Source organism: Oryzias latipes, chromosome 16 (genome assembly GCF_053564925.1).
Source record: "Oryzias latipes strain Hd-rR chromosome 16, Olatipes_Hd-rR_3.1".
Lineage (NCBI taxonomy): Eukaryota > Metazoa > Chordata > Actinopteri > Beloniformes > Adrianichthyidae > Oryzias > Oryzias latipes.
In genome coordinates, this window is record NC_136252.1 from 2,865,468 (window position 1) to 2,885,762 (window position 20,295).

At 40.6% G+C, this 20,295-nt stretch overlaps 1 protein-coding gene across 2 annotated transcripts in view; it reads left to right on the forward strand.

Moving 5' to 3' along the window:
- znf407 (zinc finger protein 407) overlaps positions 1–20,295 on the forward strand; it is a 180,618-nt gene that overhangs the window by 104,803 nt on the left and 55,520 nt on the right. For both annotated transcript variants that reach the window (XM_011473345.4, XM_078932882.1), the window contains exons 8-9: positions 280–400; positions 11,107–11,285. In XM_011473345.4, the coding sequence (XP_011471647.1) occupies positions 280–400; positions 11,107–11,285 (300 nt within the window). The remainder of the gene's footprint in view (positions 1–279; positions 401–11,106; positions 11,286–20,295) is intronic.

Consider the following 20,295-nt stretch of genomic DNA (forward strand, 5'->3'; position numbering starts at 1 on the left):
CAGGTCTGTGGTAATGTCTGACTTTGAAAAACAAGGCATGATAATAGTCTGCTCTTATTTATGTTGGACAAACGGATTGAACGGAAATTTGGAGGTTCATTTTCTATTCAAATAGGCTTTGATGTCGAAACTTGAAAGGCTTTTGGCAACTTTTCTGTAACTTATCTGTCTACTCTTTGTTCCAACTTTTTATAGATGACTGTTTTTTTAATAAAAAAAAAAGAATCTCAATGCTTTCAGTCTGACCCCTACTATCTGGTTCTTATCTGTTTTCTACAGGAGAGAGACCCTTCAAGTGTAAGCTCTGCAACTTTGCCTCCACCACCCAGTCCCACCTTTCACGGCACAAGCGCGTTCACACCGGGGAGAAGCCGTACCGCTGCCCCTGGTGCGACTACAGGTACCGGCTCATTGGCCTGCGCACGGCTGGCGGCGCTGATGGCTGCAGCCATGACACTGATGATCAGGGGGTTGATGGGTTGGGTTGGAGGGCAAGTATTGGGGGGGGGGGGTCAGTGTGTGTGATAGTGAGAAAGCAGGTGGTGTTATAAGGTAGTTTGGACAGGCAGAGAGTGCCGCTAATGATACTATCTGAGTGTGTGTGTTGTTGGTGGGAGTGGTGGAGGGCAGACAGGTCTAATCTCCACAGCATGGCTCCATCTCATCACTCTGCCATCATCAACACACACACACACAATCTCCCTCTGAACCTCACACACAATGTCGCTGTCACTGGCAGGTCCCTGTCATTAAAACACCATCATACCACATCAGTAATTACACAGGAAATTGTCGGTGAAATTGAAAAAGTTTTGGCTGGCGTTGCACATCTCCCCCTCTCTGGAGCTGTCGGTTTCTCTGGCCCTGCGTCGCTCCCTCTTCCTCTCATCCCGCCCTTCCTCGTCAGATCGTGGCAGAAGAGTGTGAAAGGGAATGATCTAAACCCATCATTGGTTTTAGATGTACTCATTCGTTTTTTCCCCTCTGTGACAAAATCATTTCAGCAGCTTGCTACACCTGCTTTACTGCAGTGGAGCACTTGACTCATTTCCTCTGTCTGTTATGTGCAGTTCAGCAAACAGCAAAGGGAAAGGCTATTGCCAATACTCTGAATTTCTCACAGGATTATATCACATTTAGGGTCTTTAGGGCTTCTAGCTCAACTGTTTTGGAGCAGGTTTTCTGTCGGCTGACTCACTGCGTTTGTCCAAATATTCTGACTGCAGCTGGAAACTAACGGGTGGAATAATCACAAAAATAAAGGACAACTATAAACGGGAATGAAACTGTTAAACAGTACATTCATGTTCTATTTTGTATCTACGGAAAATGTTATTTGGGTTTCTATTTACTAGTAAAAATAGTTGGTAAATGTGCATTTAGTGGAATAATCCTTCTATCAGTATGAACCAGCCGAATGCTCCTACCCCCATTGTTCCCCGGCTGTAACACTATGATCATTACAGGTAGCAGCAAATGAAACAGTAAATTAGAAGCCCAATTAACATTTTAGTGGCCCCTGGGATGCAGAGGGGCCCAGAAGGGAGGAAGCAGCAAGAGAGGTTGGGGTAATAGGGTGATTGTAAAACGCCCCGCTGGCTAACAAACCTGAAGATGGAGAACCTCTGCATCTTTAGGGGTCTGCACCTTTGGCCTGCTTTTATTCCCAGGTTTAAAAGCTCTCTGGTGGCTTCAAGATGCTGCATCTTCTCATTCAGTACACACTAGACGTTGAATAAACGGGGATATTGCCGTCCAGGCCAAATGAAGAAAGTTTCTGACTGACATTTGTCTCTTTCAGAGAATAGCAGACACACACAGTGATGTGTGCAGTTATAATATGGCTGGTAAATGTTATGGATGTCATCTATGTTGTATCCATCAAGGCTGTCCCTGAAATGCATGTAAATGAGTAGCGAGTAAATGATCTATCAAATGCCACTCATCTACTATTCAGAGGGAGATGGATAATAGAGGGAGATAATTATAGTTGGGAAATAAAAAAAGAATATTCTAATGATACTGCACTGGGAGTCCTGGCTGTCAATTAATGGTGTCTATCTGATGTTGCTACAGCTTTTTTTAAACAAGCTGCAAATAATCGTAACTTTAGCGTTCAAGGAGCAGTGTTATTGTTAACAATAAGTACATTTTTCCACTACTATTGTGTAAAGTCGCAGTGGCATCTTTGAGTGTCTAATTGATGCCCAGCTTCTGTCGTGCTTTCAGGATTGTCTATTGAATGCTGGTTTATTTTAAGTGGAACAGGCCTTTTTGGATGACCATCCCTGCACACGTTAGCAACAGTGAGAGTCGGTGCACATATAGGATCCAGACAGAGCAATCGATCCGAGGAAACCCCCTCTAAATATTTTTAAAACAACAAGAAAATAAATCCAATTGAAATCTTATACAATGAGGCTTTTCTCTTCAACTGCTGGCCTATTAGCAGGCAGGGACTGGAGGAGGAATATGGAATAGAGAGAGCTAAAGAGGGAAAGGCTGAAAGGAGGTGAGAAAAGGTGATGCATCTGTTGAGTATCAGTATGGCTGAATCCCATATTGAGTGCATAGGTGGGGGAGGAAGTTGGGAGCATGTTGGACTAATTAATACAGTGTATAGTAGGAGGGCTGGTGTGGGCTTTCACTAACTGTGGCACCTGCTGACTCCTAAACGCACATTGTGTTGTTTTAATACCACAATTACACAATTACCATATCTGAGAGATAGAACCCCCCCCCCTCCAGGAATCCACCCGCGCTCTCTTTAGAGCCTTTTTAGTTCTGCTTTCTATTTTATCTATTTATGCTCCTAGTTTGGAACAGAAGATGGGTTCAGTTTTTGGAACTATTGTTTGCCAAATTTATGAGCTTGTAATGGTAAACTCTGTCTAAAGCAGCGTCAGCAGACGGCTGTCGGTTCTCTATTAGCCTGATCTAGTTTGGTAAGGAGATTTCAGCAAAGAAGATTACTGCAAATGCAGACCTTTTGTTGCATGGAGGACATACATAAAGAAAATTAAGCTTAAAATTTTGTTTCTGAGTATTTTTTTAGTCAAATCGTTGTGAATCAGGAGAAGGCCAAAAACTACTGTTGGAAAAAGATCGTAGTTGTGACATAGTAGCTACCATGGCAAGCTGCAAGCTCCCTGCTCTGCTCCAAATAGATCTATTGACGTATTTTTCTTCTCGTTTGAGCTGGCCTCGGGCTCAAAAGTGTACGGCTGGATAGCTCCAAGATTGCTCGCCATTTTTTTTTGCACGGATAATGTTTGGTTGACGTTGTGACGGGCTGTAAGCTAGCAAGAGAGAGAGTGCAAACAAAAGCATGATGGGAAATGAGCACAGGATTACTTCTGCGCCGACAGTCCCGCCCACAACTTAGAGGTGAATGTCCAATGTGCCGGCGCTCTGTAGATACTCGGTCCTAGAAAATGACAGATTTTTACATTTTGCCCAAAAACGGCATAATCATAATTAAGAGACCACTGGGCACGATTTTACAACAGATCATAATATGACTGAAATGGGATATTAAGCACTCTAGTCTGAGCTGATCCTGAACAAGGTCAAATCATGTAAACAACATTCCTGATGGTCTTTCCAGAAATAAAGTCAAATTCAGCAAAAACCCAAATCTGAAGGTTCTGTAGAATATAATAATTCTCTTTATATTTATTTGTTATTACTATTTAAAACTTACTATGTTATGCAGATATATAGTGCTTAGTGGTTTTCAGTGAGCTAAAGAGTTTGCTAATCATTAGTATAAAGATTTTTCTTTAGTGTGTTTGATGAACTTTTACCCACTTTTCACTTGGGTGACCTGTACATAAACAGCATTTAAAATATTTATATTACTGAAGCTGTAGTGTATCTTTCTCATTTATACTGTTGTTTTTTTGAGGATCATTGTTGCACGTGTTGTTTACCTTTCGGCACGTCCTGTTAGGGGTCGCAAAAGCCAATCAGCTTCACTGATTCACACAGGTGGTTTAACAGAGAGTTTTTACGCAGGATGCCCTTCCTGACACAACCCTGCATTCTAAAGGCTCCGAGAGACCCAGATAGGCAACAGCGTGAAGGCTTTTGCCTAAGGACCCAGACTGGATTTAGCTCATTGCCCGTCCTGGAAGCAAACGCAGGTTTCCTGTGTGACAGTCCTAGACAGCAGCCAGCCAACGGAGATCTTTGAAATCTACTGGCTTTAAATTCCACTTCATTCTAGAGTACAATTTCTTTGTTTTCTATTTTTTTTATGTTCCTCATCATTATTTCTCATTTGAGCATTTAAACCATAATGGCAAATTTTTTCCTAGATTAGGCGATTAGGAGAACACGAGAATAACTTGGTGGTAGCATTTTGCAAGATTTATTTTGTCTTCATTTGTTTCAAGAAACCTAAGCGCAAGTGGTATAAAATAAAGAAGCTCCAAACCTGGAAACCCTTTTTAAATGAGTTAAACCAATTTACTACAGGGTGTCTTCACATCTTTATTGTTGTGTCAGTTTAAAATAAATGTCAATGATGTTGGTGTGAATGATGTGATTGATGCACTTTTTTTTTTTTTATTAATTCTTTTCTTCAGCAAACAATACAGACAGTACAATATCAAAACAAAACAAAAACAAAAAAAAACCAAAGATTTGTGTTATGTGTTTAAATGGGGGGTTGACTTGTCTATATACTGTTGAAATAGTCAATAAATGGTTGCCATGTTTCAAAAAAAAGGTTTTCTTGCTGTTTCAATGAAAATTTAATCTTTTCTAAATGTAAGTATTGCATTATGTTTCTTATCAAATTAAGATATGTTGGGGAAATTTGCTTTTCCAATTAAGTTCCGGGGTTACACAGCAGGACGCGTGGCGTGCCTCTCTGCGAATACAACTATCTTCAAATTACTTAAAAAGTTGATTTTTCTCCAAAAAAGAGAGCTGACCATGCCCCCGAAGAAACCCCAGGAATATGAAGATCTCAAAAAGACTCTTGACATTATTCAAGAAACGCTGAAAAGTTTTATGGATCAAGTGTCGGCTAAGCTAACGCCCCTTTGGGATATGATGGAAGAGTTCCGAAGATTTCGGGCTCAAAACGAGCAGCGAGAAAACCGGGTCAAGATTCTGGAGAAAAGACTGGACGATGTGGATCAGCAAGTAAGGATGAATAATGTCATTCTCACTGGATTACCGATCAAGCCTCGAGCGAAGCTGAATGCAGCAGGAGCAAGCACTGCTAATGCTAGCGCTAGCGTAGCTAGAAGTTCTAATACGGAGATCGATGCAGTGTCTCTGGAACAGCAAATACATTCATTTCTCACATCTAAAGGGATTTCCCTGGATCTCAATACCATCGAGACCTGCCACCTGCTCCCCAGGAGAAAGGAGACGGATAAACCAGCGATCCTCATCAGGTTTGTGAATCACAAACACAAGCTAGCTCTGATGAATCAACGCAAAAATCTCAGAGGATCTGCTGTTTATCTGAACGACCATCTGACAAGAAGGAATGCTGAAATCTCAAAACATGCACGGCTTCTCAGGAAGCGTGAGCAGATTGAGAACACTTGGGTTAAAGGCTGCAGGATTTACGTCAAACCACTCGGTCCAGAGGACCGGGCCAAGGTTCTGGTCGTGAGCACCATGACGGACTTTGAGAAGTGTTTGATCACGGTCGTCTGAAACAACGTGGAGTAATAAATCAAAGAGCCAAATAATTTCAAGAAATATGACACCTGGAATCATCACTTTCTCTGTATGTCTGACGTAACCTGAATAACAGCAGAGTTCTGACCTGCAGACAACTTGACCTCAACTTTCACAGCAGCTGATTTCAGCTGAAGAAGGATATGGACCTGAATCTAATGTCTGCAGTCATAACATCGAAGAGAACTATAAACTCTGTTTTGAACCCAGGAGATCAGCTGTTATCAGTAAAAGAAGAAATACCAACCTTGGACAATCGACAGTTATGGACCCTTTTTACTCTTCCCCTACAGCATTTCTTTATTATAAAAAAATTTTAAAAAATAAAATAAAAATACAAAATAATTTTAAAAAAAGTAAAACAAATGATTAATCACTTATTGAAAATTGTAAAATTGATTGACTTTTGATGATATTACTTCACTAGCTCCTAAAATTGATAAATTGATTCAAAAATCGTTCCTAATGTAGCATAACTTTGCACATGTTTTTATCTTTTGATACTTGATGAAATTTTGCTATGAAAATTCCTGAAACAGTGTTGTGTCTATTTTACTGATATAGTATTATGTTTTAAAGCATATGAATGACTTTTAAAAGTAACATAATTTGCATATATTTCAGATGCTGCATTTGCCATGTTGATTTCTAAAATAGTTATTTTTGACGTAGTACTTAAGTAATTCATCTTTGTCATGTGCTTTATTGATACCTTATGATTGTTAATTCTGTCTGATAAAACCTAGGAACCGGATATTGATAAATCATGTAATAAAATGGTTATAGTATAACGGGGTGAGATTATATAAGTTCGCTTCCTTCCACTCCCTTTCAAGCAATATTTATTAATTATGTCTAATTATCCTAAGTTTGATTAGTTACTGTATGAATGTATAACTGATGATTATATTGTTTTTGTGTATTATTTCTATTTGATTGCTTGAAATAAACCATTTCAAAAAAAAAAAAAGTAGGATTAGACGTCTAGCCAATAGGGTAACATAGTTCAAGACATTTTTTTGTTTACTGTTTAAGCAAATTCCAGTAGTTGGCACTCCAAATAATCCTGTTATAGGGTCCAATGCTAACTTAACCTTAAGTATTAGAGACAACATTTCAAATATTTTGGTCCAATAAGGAATGATTTTGTTGCAGTCCCAGAATGTGTGGGACAGTGAGGCAGAAGCGTGTCCACAACGTTCACATGAAGAGTCCACTCCTGAGAACATTCTTGATAGTTTTTTTCTGGACAAGTGAAGTCTATGAAGTATTTTGAACTGGATTAAACCATGTCTGCTGCATATGGATGAGGAGTGAACTCGTTGCTGTGCTTTTATCCACTGTTCCTCCATAATTGTTGTTTTCAAGTCCAAACTCCAGGCTTCTGTCAGATGATCCAATGTAGCAATACATTCAATGTTAAAAAGGTTATGATATATTATAGAAATTGAGCCCTTTTTCAATGGGTCATTGAGTAAGATCTTATCCATAACATTTTCTTCTGGTTGACTGGGAAAGGTGGGAAAGATTGCCCTAATAAGGTCGCGAATCTGTAAATATTTGAAAAAGTCTTTGTTATCAAGATTATATTTTTGTTTTAATTGGTCAAATGTAGAGAAAGTCTTATTTATGAACAAATCTGCTACTAAGTGGATCCCTTTAGAGCCCCATTGTTTAAATGTATCATGTGATAGTAATTTATAAATTTGATTGTTGGTCAATGGCATTTGTACTGAACAAAAATTCCATTTAAAATGTTTTCTTATATGGGACCAAATTTTTAGGGACTGTGATACAACTGGGTTCTGGCATTTAAATTTAGAAAGATCTGATGTACAATATAGCAGTGACTTTACTGTATTTGGGAAGAAAGCTTGATTTTCCAACCGTTCCCAGTCAGGTCTGGTTTTTCCGTCCCAGAAGGACATACATCGAATATTACAGGACCAATAATACAGACTTAAGGCCCGTTCACACCGGGACGAATTTCGCCGGCGATTTTTGCAGACGTTTAAGGCCTCGTGACTAAACAAAGGGCACCAATGAGAGTGTGCACACCGACGCGAAAAAACGCCACGCGCCAAAGCGTCAAAAAAAAAAAAACGCCTCGGGTTTGTTTTTCTTTTTCGACGCGTCGCGTCGAAATCTATTCGACCAATGAGAATGGCGCTTTTGCACACGTGTCTGGAGCTTCTGAAGTTACAGTAAAACACAACTTGGGGGCGCTCAAACACAAAACTGCCTTGCTGAGCACACATACCAGCGAAGAAGATAGACGCCAAGTAGCGTCTACACAGCCGCGAAGCAATAATGACGGACATTCTAAAATATCCCCGAACCAAGTACCAGTTGGAGCTACTGGTGCTTGAAATATTCATGTTTTCTTTGTATTATTCTGACAAGCGCGTAAATACTTGCTCTCTTCTTCTGAGTGAAAAGCGACTTTAAGAAGCGTAAAGTTGCGCAGCGCCACCTTGTGTACAGGAGTATTTCTGTTTTACATTAAGCGCCATCTAATGTCAGGGAATGAAATTGCATGTTCGCTCGGCTCATCGTCAGCGAAAATCGCCTGGGTGTGAACACAAAAGACGTGGCGAAAAACGCTGGCGAATAACACCTGGCGAATATTCGTCCCGGTGTGTACGGGCCTTAAAGCTGGGTAGTCCTAATCCTCCCAAGAATTTTGGTCTTTGCAAAAAAACCTTTTTAATTCTGGGTGTTTTTTTTATTCCAAATAAATGATGAGATAGTGATTGATGCACTTTAACAGTGTCGGGCATGTCATTTTAAGTTCTTTTAACGTTGCACAGAATGACAAAGTAGTGAATATGCTGGTATCTTCATCTACATATCCTCTCCCACTTTAGGTTAATCAACTTTAATCAGAAGTTGTAAGAGTTGATTTTGCTCCTCCTTTTTGTCCTGAACCGCATGTTTACATGAAACTGAAAAAGGGTTCTTGTTTTTTCACCTGGCTGCAAATGGTGGCCTATCTATCACTGATCCATTGTTCCTTCTTCAGCAGAAAAGCCAGCGTCTCGCCACAGTCGGGCCTTCTTTTTCTTTTGGACAGCATGTGCACCACCCGGTAAGGGTCGGCTGTGCTCTCCAGGCTGCAGTGGATTCAGACTGTACTGTGGCCCTGTGATGGAAAGAGGTGTCGCTGCAAAAGTGAACACAAATTTGCTCCTTGGCTGGCATGAGCTATGGCCCTGTGAGGCTTTATTGTTCCGGCCAAGGTGATAAGGGAGAGTAATTGCGTATTATACTGTCCAAGAATGTCAGGTCCAAACTGAGCGTGAGTGCCCCATCCATCAGCTTGCAGAGGTGTATGAAACTGTACTCTGTGCTGCGTGTGTTTGCTTGTATGATGTATTATATATTAGAAAAGCCCGTGTGTTCCTGAATTCACATGTGCAGTCATGTCAAAGTCTTTAAGGTTTTATTTTGACAAAAACTGAAATTTTGGAACATCTGTATTGGTTATGTATGTGATCATATGCTTGTTTTGACCATTCAGGGTGTTTCTCTAAGGGTTCCATGTATAAATGGGTTAAGGCAGAGACTGGAACAGTTCCCGCAGCATCATTAATCACCAAAGGGTCGTGTACGACTGTCCCAGCCTACATTGTTCCGTCCTGTACCAGGGAGAACTTGGGCTTGGCTTTCACCGTTTGACCAGCCCAAACACCCTTAAAGTCCCACTCCGATCATCTTTTGATCTATTTCAAAAAGTATTCCCAATGGTCTTTTAGTTATGATTATGCCGTTTCTGCAAAACTGCCATAGTTCAAATTTGCCTCTGAGTCATGGGTGGGAGCGTTTATATAGAGTACACCCATCCCATCATCCATCTGTTTACGCTCCCTTTCACTAGCTTACAGCCCCTCACAACGTTGCTGGTGCAACAAGGTTGAGCATTATTCAGCTGTACAATATTAAACCAGATCCCAGCTCAGATAATAAAGATAAAATTACCTATACTGAGCAAAACATTTCCAAAATAAACAGTTTTATTGCCTACATGTTTGAACAGTGGCTTGTAAATAAAAAAAAAGACTTCTCAAACTCATGAAGGGCCAAGATCTTCCAACAGAAGGTGATTAGAAAAGACATTGAGAGTGAAATTAAAGCATTTTTCTCCCAAAAAGAGCGAAAAGTGAGGTGGAGTTGGGAGTTGCAGCAGTTCTTCATCTAAGTAGACAGAAGGAGACCAAAAGAAAGTCAGGGGGAGAAAGATGTTGAATTAACCTGCTAGGAAATCGGAAAACAAAGACGTAAATGGATCTATTTGTCTGCAAGTGAAGCATCAGAATGGAGCAGAGCAGGGCCTTTTTCCGGGAGCATTTTTTCATCTGCTCACGATTCACAACAATTTGAAAAAAGAAATACGAAATGCTATTTTAAGCTTAATTTTCTTTCTACATGTCCTCCATTATCAGGAAAATGCCACAAGAGCATGTTAAAAACAAACACACCATTTTCATGGAGTGGTCTTCAAATCCACACAGACTTAATGGACATCCCCTTCAACATTTGAAGATTTCGATCAAATGGAAACTGTATACCAGATTTTCTTAAAAGTTTTTTGTATAAAGATGTTTCTAGTCACTTTTTTGTTCATTCCTACTGAGCCGGGAACTGACATGGGTAAAATAATAAATATTCAGTTCCCACAAAATAATATTCCATTCCCTCGAAATAAATAATTTGTGCAAACGAAATAATTATTCACGTGATTCGTCATTCTTACACATGGATGTTAGCGATACTTGAATTTACAGCAGATACCTTCACATTTCTGTCTGTGTGTGTCATTACATTGCATGGAAGACACGGAGGATGTTTACAGATCAGATTTATTTATTCTAAAAAGCTCTACAAAATCATTGGTAATAATGTTTCCACGTCTGCATTCATTCACATCCCGGTACGGTCTCTGTCCTGCTGCAAAAGCCGCTTTCCGTAGCTACTTCCCTGTCTCTGTGGCCCACATTTGTTCAAGAGGGGAAAAAGAAAAACAAGAAGGATCAGTTTATTATTGTCTCAATGAAAATAAGAAAAATATCATAAGATTTAGGATGTCCAAGCTTCCTGCTTCCCCATACCGCAGCTGGTTGGCCGCTAGACGGACAGCCAGCTGCGGTATGGGATATTGGAGTTTAGGGTCGAATAGGAAAAATAATATTCAGAACTTGTCTTTATACTCGTCACTTTACATCCGAAGGCTACATGCTACGTATCCCATCATGCATCACACAAATCACATAATGCATCTAATTATTCAGTGGGAACAAAATATTATTTTGTGGGAACGCTATATTTATATATTTTATCCATGTCAGATCCCGGGCTCCGTACATTCCAGAGGCAGAAAGGAAACTTTTCATTTGATTTCCACAGGTCCAACTGTGCGGAGAACATCCGGAAGCACATTCTCCACACGGGGAAGCACGACGGAGTTAAGATGTACAACTGTCCCAAATGTACCTATGCAACCAACTCTCCCATGGAGTTCAGGAACCACCTGAAGGATAGCCACCCTGATATTGAAAATCCAGACCTGGCGTACCTGCATGCAGGTAAAGCTCTACCAATACACCCTGTCCTCGCATGTTGATGTTCTATCCTTATGTCTGGAGGCTCTTTGCCTTAGAACTCAATGGAAGTTGTTTTCCAGTTGAAATGTCTCCCAAGAAGTAAGACTTTGAAGAAAACACTTTATTTATTTATGAGCAGATTTTTTTGAAGAAAAATGTAATATAACTTTTGTGTCTTTGCAGAAATTTCTATTCTGCTGTTGTAATTGTTTATGTCCCGACTTGTGTAAGACAAAAGGTTAACCAGGACAGCTACACTTAGAACCTCTTCAGAGCTACATAAGCAAAAACAACAAAAAAACACTGTGAAGAGTTAGATTCTGGAGAGGAAAGATATTCGTTTCCATATTTTCTCTGCTTCCTGCTGAGATGCAGCATAAACACAAACAGCCGAGTTCGCAATCGTTCATAAATCGTTCGTAGAGGCACATAGAGGCACAATCGTTCAGAGAGGCAACTCAAACGGTGTAAAAATGCTTTTTGGGTAGCAGTTTTTAACTACTAGTTGACAATTTCAAGGAATACGTTCTTTTCTTTCTTTATTTCAAACACACATGAAAGAAACAACACAGTGGTTTATAAGACATAAGACAATACAGTATATTTGAAAAGGAGTGGGTTGAAGATCTAGTCTAGTCTGATCCCACCCCTTTTTACAACACTTAATGATGCGCATAATTCAATTTACAGATATGTACAAAACATTCACGGTACAATTTATGCATGGCAACTGTACAAAGTGACATTCTTTTTTTTTATCGTTTCTGGCCTTATAAAGATCTATTAGTGACTTCTTGTAAGTTATTTTGAATATTTGTATACTTTTGCCCTTTTTTTAAGCCTATATCCAATCTGTTCCATAAATCCCCACCACAAATTGATAAACACATTTTTCTTTTTTCAAGTGTGAATGCACTGCTTTTTCGAAATTCCGTTTTTTTCTTAGATTGCAACTCCCGTCTATGTCTCCAAACATTTGCTTTAAGTTTATTGGAAGTAAGTTGTATCTGGCTTTATACATGATGAGAGCCGTCTTCAGTTTCACTAGATCCCATAGTTTCAATAAACCCCACTAGGAATCGTGCGTTTGTGTGTGTCCCATAACCCACTCCATTTACTCCATGAATGATTCGTACAGCTTTTTTTTGTAAGACGTACAAACACTGTAGGTTTGTTTTGTAAGTATTTCCCGAAACTTCTACACTGTACTGGAAATATGGTAGTATTATGGATGAATATATTAGTAAATTTGTGAGTGAGAGTATGGCGCGTTTTTCCCAACACTGCTATGCTTTTAGCATGTTTAGCTCTGACCTGCTTTATTTGTGGTTTCCAGCTGATTTTGTCGTCCATAATTACTCCAAGGAACTCAATTTAGTCCCTCTTTCCAAAACATGATTATCAATAGCAGCTTTTATTTCTAAATCTGCAGGTTTGTGGCGATTTCCAAAAACCATGAATTTAGTTTTGTTAACACTGAGTGGGACTTTATATGTCAAACCATTGTTTTAATTTCCCTAATTCTGTATTTACTATTTTTACAATTTCCCTGAGGTTCTCCCCTGTACAGACTATACTTGTGTCCCTGGCACATAAAAGAATTTGAGCGTATTTGATAGCAAGTAGATGTCTCTAATGTAATGGATGAACAGTGTGGGGCCTAATATTGACCCTTGTGGAACTCCACATCTTAAATTTAGCAGGGATGATTTACAGTCATCCAGTTGGACAAACTGCTGCCTGTTATTAATGTAACTGTTTAACCATTTTAATGCTGGTCCTCGTATTCCATATTTTTCCACTTTGTTTACTAAATGTTATGATCAATAGTGTCTTTTTCGGATCGATGAACAATCTTGTCAGTGCCATTTATAATTTCTTCGGTTAGTTGCGTAATCGCCATGGATGCTGATCTGTTTTTCTCTTTAAACCATATTGGTCGTCGGATATTAGTTTATGTTATTTGACAAAATTTTCCAGCCTTGTGAGGAACGCTTCTTCGAGTATTTTTGAGAATTGTCAGAGTAAAGACACTGGTCTATAATTTGTTAGTTGATGTTTGTCCCCTGATTTGTGTAATGGAATTACTTTGGTTATTTTCCTTTTTTGTGAAGAGTTCCTGTTTGAAAAGAAAAATACAAATGTATGTTAGCGGATCAACAATGGAATCAATGACCTTTTTTATCCCCGTCATATTAATTCTGTTACAGTCTGTAGATGTTTTGCTTTTGAATTTGCTTCTACGGGTTTCAAATAGATTGATTAAGTGACAGATATTGTCATTTAAATTGGCCAGTTCTTAACTAGTTCTAGCATTTACTGACGTTAGGTTAAAATTGGGTTTATTTCCTTGGGAATTAGCCTGTAAAGACAGGTTACTTAAGCTCAAAAACGTTGCATTTTCTAAAGAAAACTTTTGATGTTTTTGAGTGTATGTGGTCAGAGAAAGCAAGACTATTTTTCTGTTTATATTTCACAGCAGGGTTCTTCACATATGTGCATACCTGAAAAAAAGTATTCATCATCTCCTTCAACTACTTTAAGTTTGATTTTTTTATTGCTCAAATCTTTCTCTTTGTTCTAAGTTGTTCCGACATTTCCTCCATGTTTTTTGTTGCCTTCCTTAAATCCCTTATTAAATTTCTCTGCAATGCCTTGAGTTCTTTTTATTTATTTTTCTCTTTCAGTTCTTTGTTTTTTATTTCTAGCCGCTTCCCTGCTGTGAGCTTGCATTTGAATACTGCTCTCGTACACACAACCCTGACACTATTTCCCCAACTGAGTGCTGCCAACTTTGCTGAAGAGCAGTTCAAAACTTCACAAGCGCTTCTTCACATGCTTCTGTGGTATAAAGCGTCGCACACGTCCACTTAGTTCTGACGCTTTCACATATTGAAACAGTCGTGTTTCGCAGTGAATATGAAGAAGGAGATTGTTTAAGTTCTGTGGTAACATCTCTACCCACAACACATTTGAAGTGGTTCCTCTGAATCAAATCCCCTGACCGCCCTATGGCATCTGCCCAGCCTCCATTATTCCACTGTTGTCTGATTGTCTGGACGCCTTGAGTGCATTTTTGTTGGTGGATGGAGTCTTGTTATTCATTGCTGATGGAGGCAGTGCGGCCACAAAGAGGTAGAGCCCAAAGATTGCTGGTCTAGCCATCCCTGCCAATCACTCAGACCACAGAGACAGATGAAATCTTGTTCTTCTTCTATTGGTTTCTTTGTATCCTGGTGTTCCTCTTTGTCCTTGAGGGCCACCAAATCCAATCGGTAGAGTGCCTGTCCTTCAGGGGAGCAGGGAGGACAGCCTTTATCCTGTTATCCCTCTGACCTCACATTGCTGGACTGTAGGGAGCACCATGGGAAAGAGGCCAGGCAGCGGGTGAGGGGGGTGTTACTGGAAACCTGACTGAATTTTTTCTGAAGCTGTTTCCCACAGAACGTGAATAGAAAAGGTATGTGTCCTTGTTTTGACTCTTGAAAGTTTGTGCAAAATTTCTGCATTGGTATAATTTACTTTTATGATATCTCTCTGTGATATCTTTCAGTCCCACCTCCCAACCTCTTGCCTCAACCTTTTTACCTTCTACTGCTTTTTAAACACACCTCCCTCCATATTCCTCATACCCTTTCACCCTTAAACAAAACACGCCCTCTATACTATCTAAACTCTTTGACCTTGAAGTGTCCTCTCCTCTGTTTGTCCTATGCATAGCCAGCCATTGGTCAAGCAGACACCCCTTCTTCTGTATATTTGTCTTTCCTTCTCTTTAAGCTGATAAGCCTGACAATAAAACAGCTGAAGCCAAGAAATGATGTCCAGCTTAGACCCTTCAGATGGTAAACTGAGGATAATGTAAAAATGATCTATTTGAAATCTAATGCTTTAGTCACAACTGCCCTTATGGGTGGATATGGGCTGTCTACAGGCAAAAAGTGGACAAAGCTATACGAGGGCATCCAATGGGGTCCTACTGAGACTAACGTGTCACCTGCACACTCTGTGTGTGCATCATTTGTGCTGTTAGTAAATAGCCAGTACATACATGCACTTTACTAACGACGAGAGTGCAGCACAAGGGCACCAAATGACAGCGTCACCAGTATGTCATAAGTGCCTGTAACTTACATTAACCTTACAAAGACTTCACGATAGACTTAACACACGCATGATAATGGTACATTCCATTTTTATGGCTGCAAGATACACCCCCCCTTAAGATGTGGCTGCTCCTGTCCAAGAGCGTCCGGACGACCCAAAAGCTGCGGGTCAATCCCCCGAATGTGTGCATGTGACTAAGGCTTAAAAGAAAGACTCGATATGTTTAAGTCCAACTAATAATGTATCAAACCAAAGAGGAAGAGTAAATAAAGATAAAATAGGCTGTTTAAATTTGCCTGCATGTTTGAAGAGTGGCTTGTAACAAAAAAAAGGGTTTCTCAAACTCATGAAGGGCCAAGATCTCCCAACAGAAAGTGATTAGAAAAGACATTGAAGGTAAAATTAGGAAGCATTTCTATCCCAGAAAAGAGTGAAAAGGGAGGTGGAGTTGGGAGCTGCAGCAGCTCTTCATCTAAGTCGACAGAAGGATACCAAAAGAAAGAGACAGAGGGAAAAAGATTAAGAAGGTAGATGTTGAATTAACCTGCTTGTGATTGCTCTCTGTCAGAGTGGCACCAGGGCCTGCAGCAAGAGGCAAATCGTCTGTGATGGCCCTTCTCGCTGGTTCCCCTTTGAAAGACAGATCAAACGCACACCAGTCACGGGTTCTTGTAGCCCCTCGCATCGGATTGATTGACACCCGAACGTCTCCGCTGCTGCTGCTCTGTCATTCCATATCCTCCCTACTCCTCTGCTCTATCTCTCAAATTTCCCTTTTTTATTCAGCATCACACTTTGAATTAAAGCTTTTCTCAAGGATGAAAGCAGAGGTCCTTTGCAAATGAAGGAAGAGAGGGAATTGGACCCGGATAGCAATGGTGGGGAATGACGATTAGAATTAGAAGTGGACAGTAAAAAGAACAAACTGTAGGGGTTGATAGTTGATAGGAAAATGGTGCTGACATGTTTGAATAAGATGTGAAAGACAATTGTCTTCTTTGCTTGGTGTGCAGAGAGGAAAGCCAAGAAGGAACCAGTGCTCCTGTTATCCTGCCAGTCATGGAGCTACTGGTCCATTGGAGACTTGTATTCTTCTGTTCCAGAGCTTTCTGTGTAGTTAAAATGCTGCTGCTGTGCTGTGACTTCTCTGAGTTTGAGAAAAGCATTATTTCCTTCTTTCGACGTCATCCCCTCCCAGCAAGGTCAGCTGTGTTTGTTGTTGGGCAGCAGCTTTGATAAATAAGCCCCGTGTCTGTTTGGGCAGCAAAACGCACAAACAAACGCAGGTGAGACGTCGCCATTAGCTTTGTCGGAGCGTCTTCATTTCCCTATTTATAATTGTGAAACATTTCCCTAATTTTCAGCCAAGGTTATGATTGCACGCCTTGGGGCCACGGCGGCTCAAACACTTTGTAATTGGTTATCAGCGACTGACGATCGGCTGCTTAGTGACTAAAAAGGTAAAAACAAATAAATAAATAAGCTTCTTCAAGGCATTGTTGCTGCTTTATGCAGATTCTGTTTTCCATAATAATGCATGATGGATAGCTTCAGCAGAAGGCTGGAGGAGGTTCGGCCTTGTAAGTGATGACCTTATTACACTGTTATAACCACGGGCAAATTCATTTGTTTGCTTATATTCTTTTTTTCTTTATTGAGCAAATCTGTAAACTAGTAGGGGTTCTGATGGCTTTTACTTAAGTTATGCATTGATGTTTTCACTGCTAAGCCCTCCTCACATCCACCTTCTGCTCATCAGGTATTGAAACATTACTCGTCTGAGTTTAAGTTGGGCGTCACAGCGGCGTGTTGGATTGCAGAGGACAGGTGTGGACGTCATGCAAACATGTCCTAGTATCCCAGCGCATGTGACACGGCGACGACGTTGCGGAAGGAGCCACAGACACGGGCGATAAAATCAACATCTGCTTCTTATAACAATGTGTTACATGTGACACGTGTGAGCGTGGGGACGAGGAGAAACAAACAGTGCAGCACAGTTTTTGTACGACACTGACGGGATGCCAAGTCACCAGAATTGGCGCTAAACCCGCTTTTTTTTGGCGTCACCTTCCGTATGTTGCTTCCACGTGATGGACATATGGAAAAAAGATCCTGCAACGATTTATGGCAGATTTGGAAGGAAAATTGTGCCGATGTTGTCACAGCAGGAAGTTAATTATGTTAAGATTTTGACATGTTGATGTTTTAGTTTTTTTCTGGAAACTCAAACAAAAGCTTATTAGAAAAGAAAAATCGTAAAGATGTGACTAAAGATATGACGAATACCGCAGAAAATATGTAGAGGGCATTTCAGTCATTTTTAATAAGTATACGGGTATACAATAAATGTTTTAGTTCAGATGAATATGGGCTGAAAACTCACAATTGTCATCGGTTTTTTTACCTATAGAACAAAAGAAACCTTAGCTGTAGCGCTGTTGGGGGTGCTAATTGGACTATTTCTCCATAAAGGAGCATCTTTTGGCTTCATCTGGTCTGCTCACTTTGAGAAAAAAAGAGCAGTCCTTGTTCCTCTTTTATCTTTTAATAACCATCTTTTTAACCGTTGATCAATGTTTAATACCTTTTCCTTTACATCCTCCCCCTCCCCTCCGTGAAGCCTCATAGGAGCTATGACAGCTGAGAAACAGCTGCTCAAAGCCGCTGCCCCTGGAGACACGCCGCCACTGATGTGCCGGATTTTTGGGGTTAGCTCAGCATTTTATGGAAAACGCGCACAATCAGTCGCGTGCATCTCAGGAAAACCAATCCACGGCCAGTCTGGGCCGAGCAAGCAATTCCAGTGTAATGACCTGCTTCAATGAGCATGAAAACTTCCCCAACTGGCTGCGTTCATCACTCATCAGCAACAACAAACACTTCTTTGTTTCATCCACATCTTGGCTGTCGTTTCTATCCCCATGGCATCATTCTTCTCAGGTACTTTGTGGTCATTCAGAGTGTCGAAGGAAAACGCTCTGTGGCTACAGACCCCTTGAATGTGGCGCCACAGCGCCTGCATGAACGCCGCCTCTGCCATTTTGGGAGTCAAACTGTGGGAATCAGATGGAGAGCGTTGCTGCCGTGGATCTTTTGTAGTCTCCCTTTGATCGGTTCCCTCCATGTTTTCAGTAAGACAAAATAAAGATCTACGGGGTCTGCCACAGATCTGAACTGACGTCTGTGATCTCTTCTTACGAAGGCCCACCCCCCACACCAACACAGAAACATAACACAGAGCAGCACAGCCGTGAGGGAGAGGTCGCTGCGTTATTATTACGAGGTTTTTTAGATATTGACCAAGTACAAAAACCATTCATATTACAACAATGCAATGAGATTCAATAGCATTAATATTTTAATAATAAAGTATCATCCACATGGTGTGGGTGAGGCTGATGAAGACTGACAGGTATATTCAGGCTCTGCACCTTTGATGCTGCTTCCTCACATTTGAGTGTTTTTTCCGTTATTTGAGCACAGTTGAAAACAAAAAAGCATATGTTCCAACCGTCACACTTTCGAAATAAACAGATTGTGAGGTAATAAAACACAAATGGCACTCAACCCTAAATAGGTATCACTTTTAGCCAAGTGCGATGTGTGACTATAGTCCAACTTGACACGAAACGTTCAGTGACATCTGCTGGCATCTGTAGGCTGCCACATTTCAAGTTTAACTGCAGCGATCTATCGTCATTTTCTGTCTTCATCCCACAGAAATGGGTGAAATGAGACTATTGAATTTAGAGTTTTTCTGTTGTGACAGCCAACAACAACGCATGTGGGTACCATGAGATTTGGTGGGTAGTTCTCATTTTCTCTTGCACCAAGGACCCCGATTTTACCCGTCAGATGCATCGTAGCAATGTCTGCTTGACTCCCAAAATGGCTGACAACTGTACGTATGACATCACTGCAAGCAGTCTATCTGGGTTGGTGCATTCATCCTTCAGCAATCTGAGTGGCTTTCTAGTGACCAACAGATAAACGGTGGCCAGCGAGTGGTGATGTAGTCGGTGCACTCCTCCACCTGGGCTTTCAAACAACTGTCTTGATCAGAAAAAACTTTGCTGTATTCATGTATTTAAAAAAAAAGTGGCATATACTGTAACGTCGATGAAGACTCTCATTCATCCAGGTTGATTTCATCATAGTGGTAGTTTTAGGGGCTGTCATCTGGACTTAGTTTTTAAAGTTAGAAGATGTTTCACCTCTTACAAAGAATGGTGGTCACAGGTTTATTCTTCCATCCATCTACAGCAGTGTTCTGAAACTCACACAAAACGAACCAGTTCCACCTGGGTCATTAACAGCTGAAAGAGATGACCAGTTTGGGGAGAGAGTCACTGGCTCCCCAACCCCCAGCTGAGGACAAAGGACTCTTAACGACCCAAAACCATGTAGGCTAAGTTGACAATACCATCCAGTTTCAGGTCTGACTCCTCCCCCATGAGTGCTCTTTTACCAGCTAATTCAGAAGCCTTTTGGATAAGAGGTAAAACGTCTTCTAACTTTAAAAACTAAGTCCAGATGACAACCCCTAAACATACCACTATCATATACTGTGACAACAGAGACAGATGAACTCTGAAAGGATCTGTTTGAATTCTACAATTCAGGTCATTCGGAGTGAAGGGCTACAACAATGTCTTGCTCCAGCATGATGAACACGCTGAAGAAATATTACTCTGTGTCTTCTTTTTCCATGTCTTTGTAGACATCACAAAGAGATGAAACTTAATTTTCAGTACAACAAATATGTGGTCGGTGCTTTCATGTGGATGTACTGTGGGTTATCTGTGTGAGTGACATGAGGTGGGAATGGTCAGCGGCAGGCCTGCTCCTCCTGTGTAGGACAGTGAATATGGGAGCAGACAGG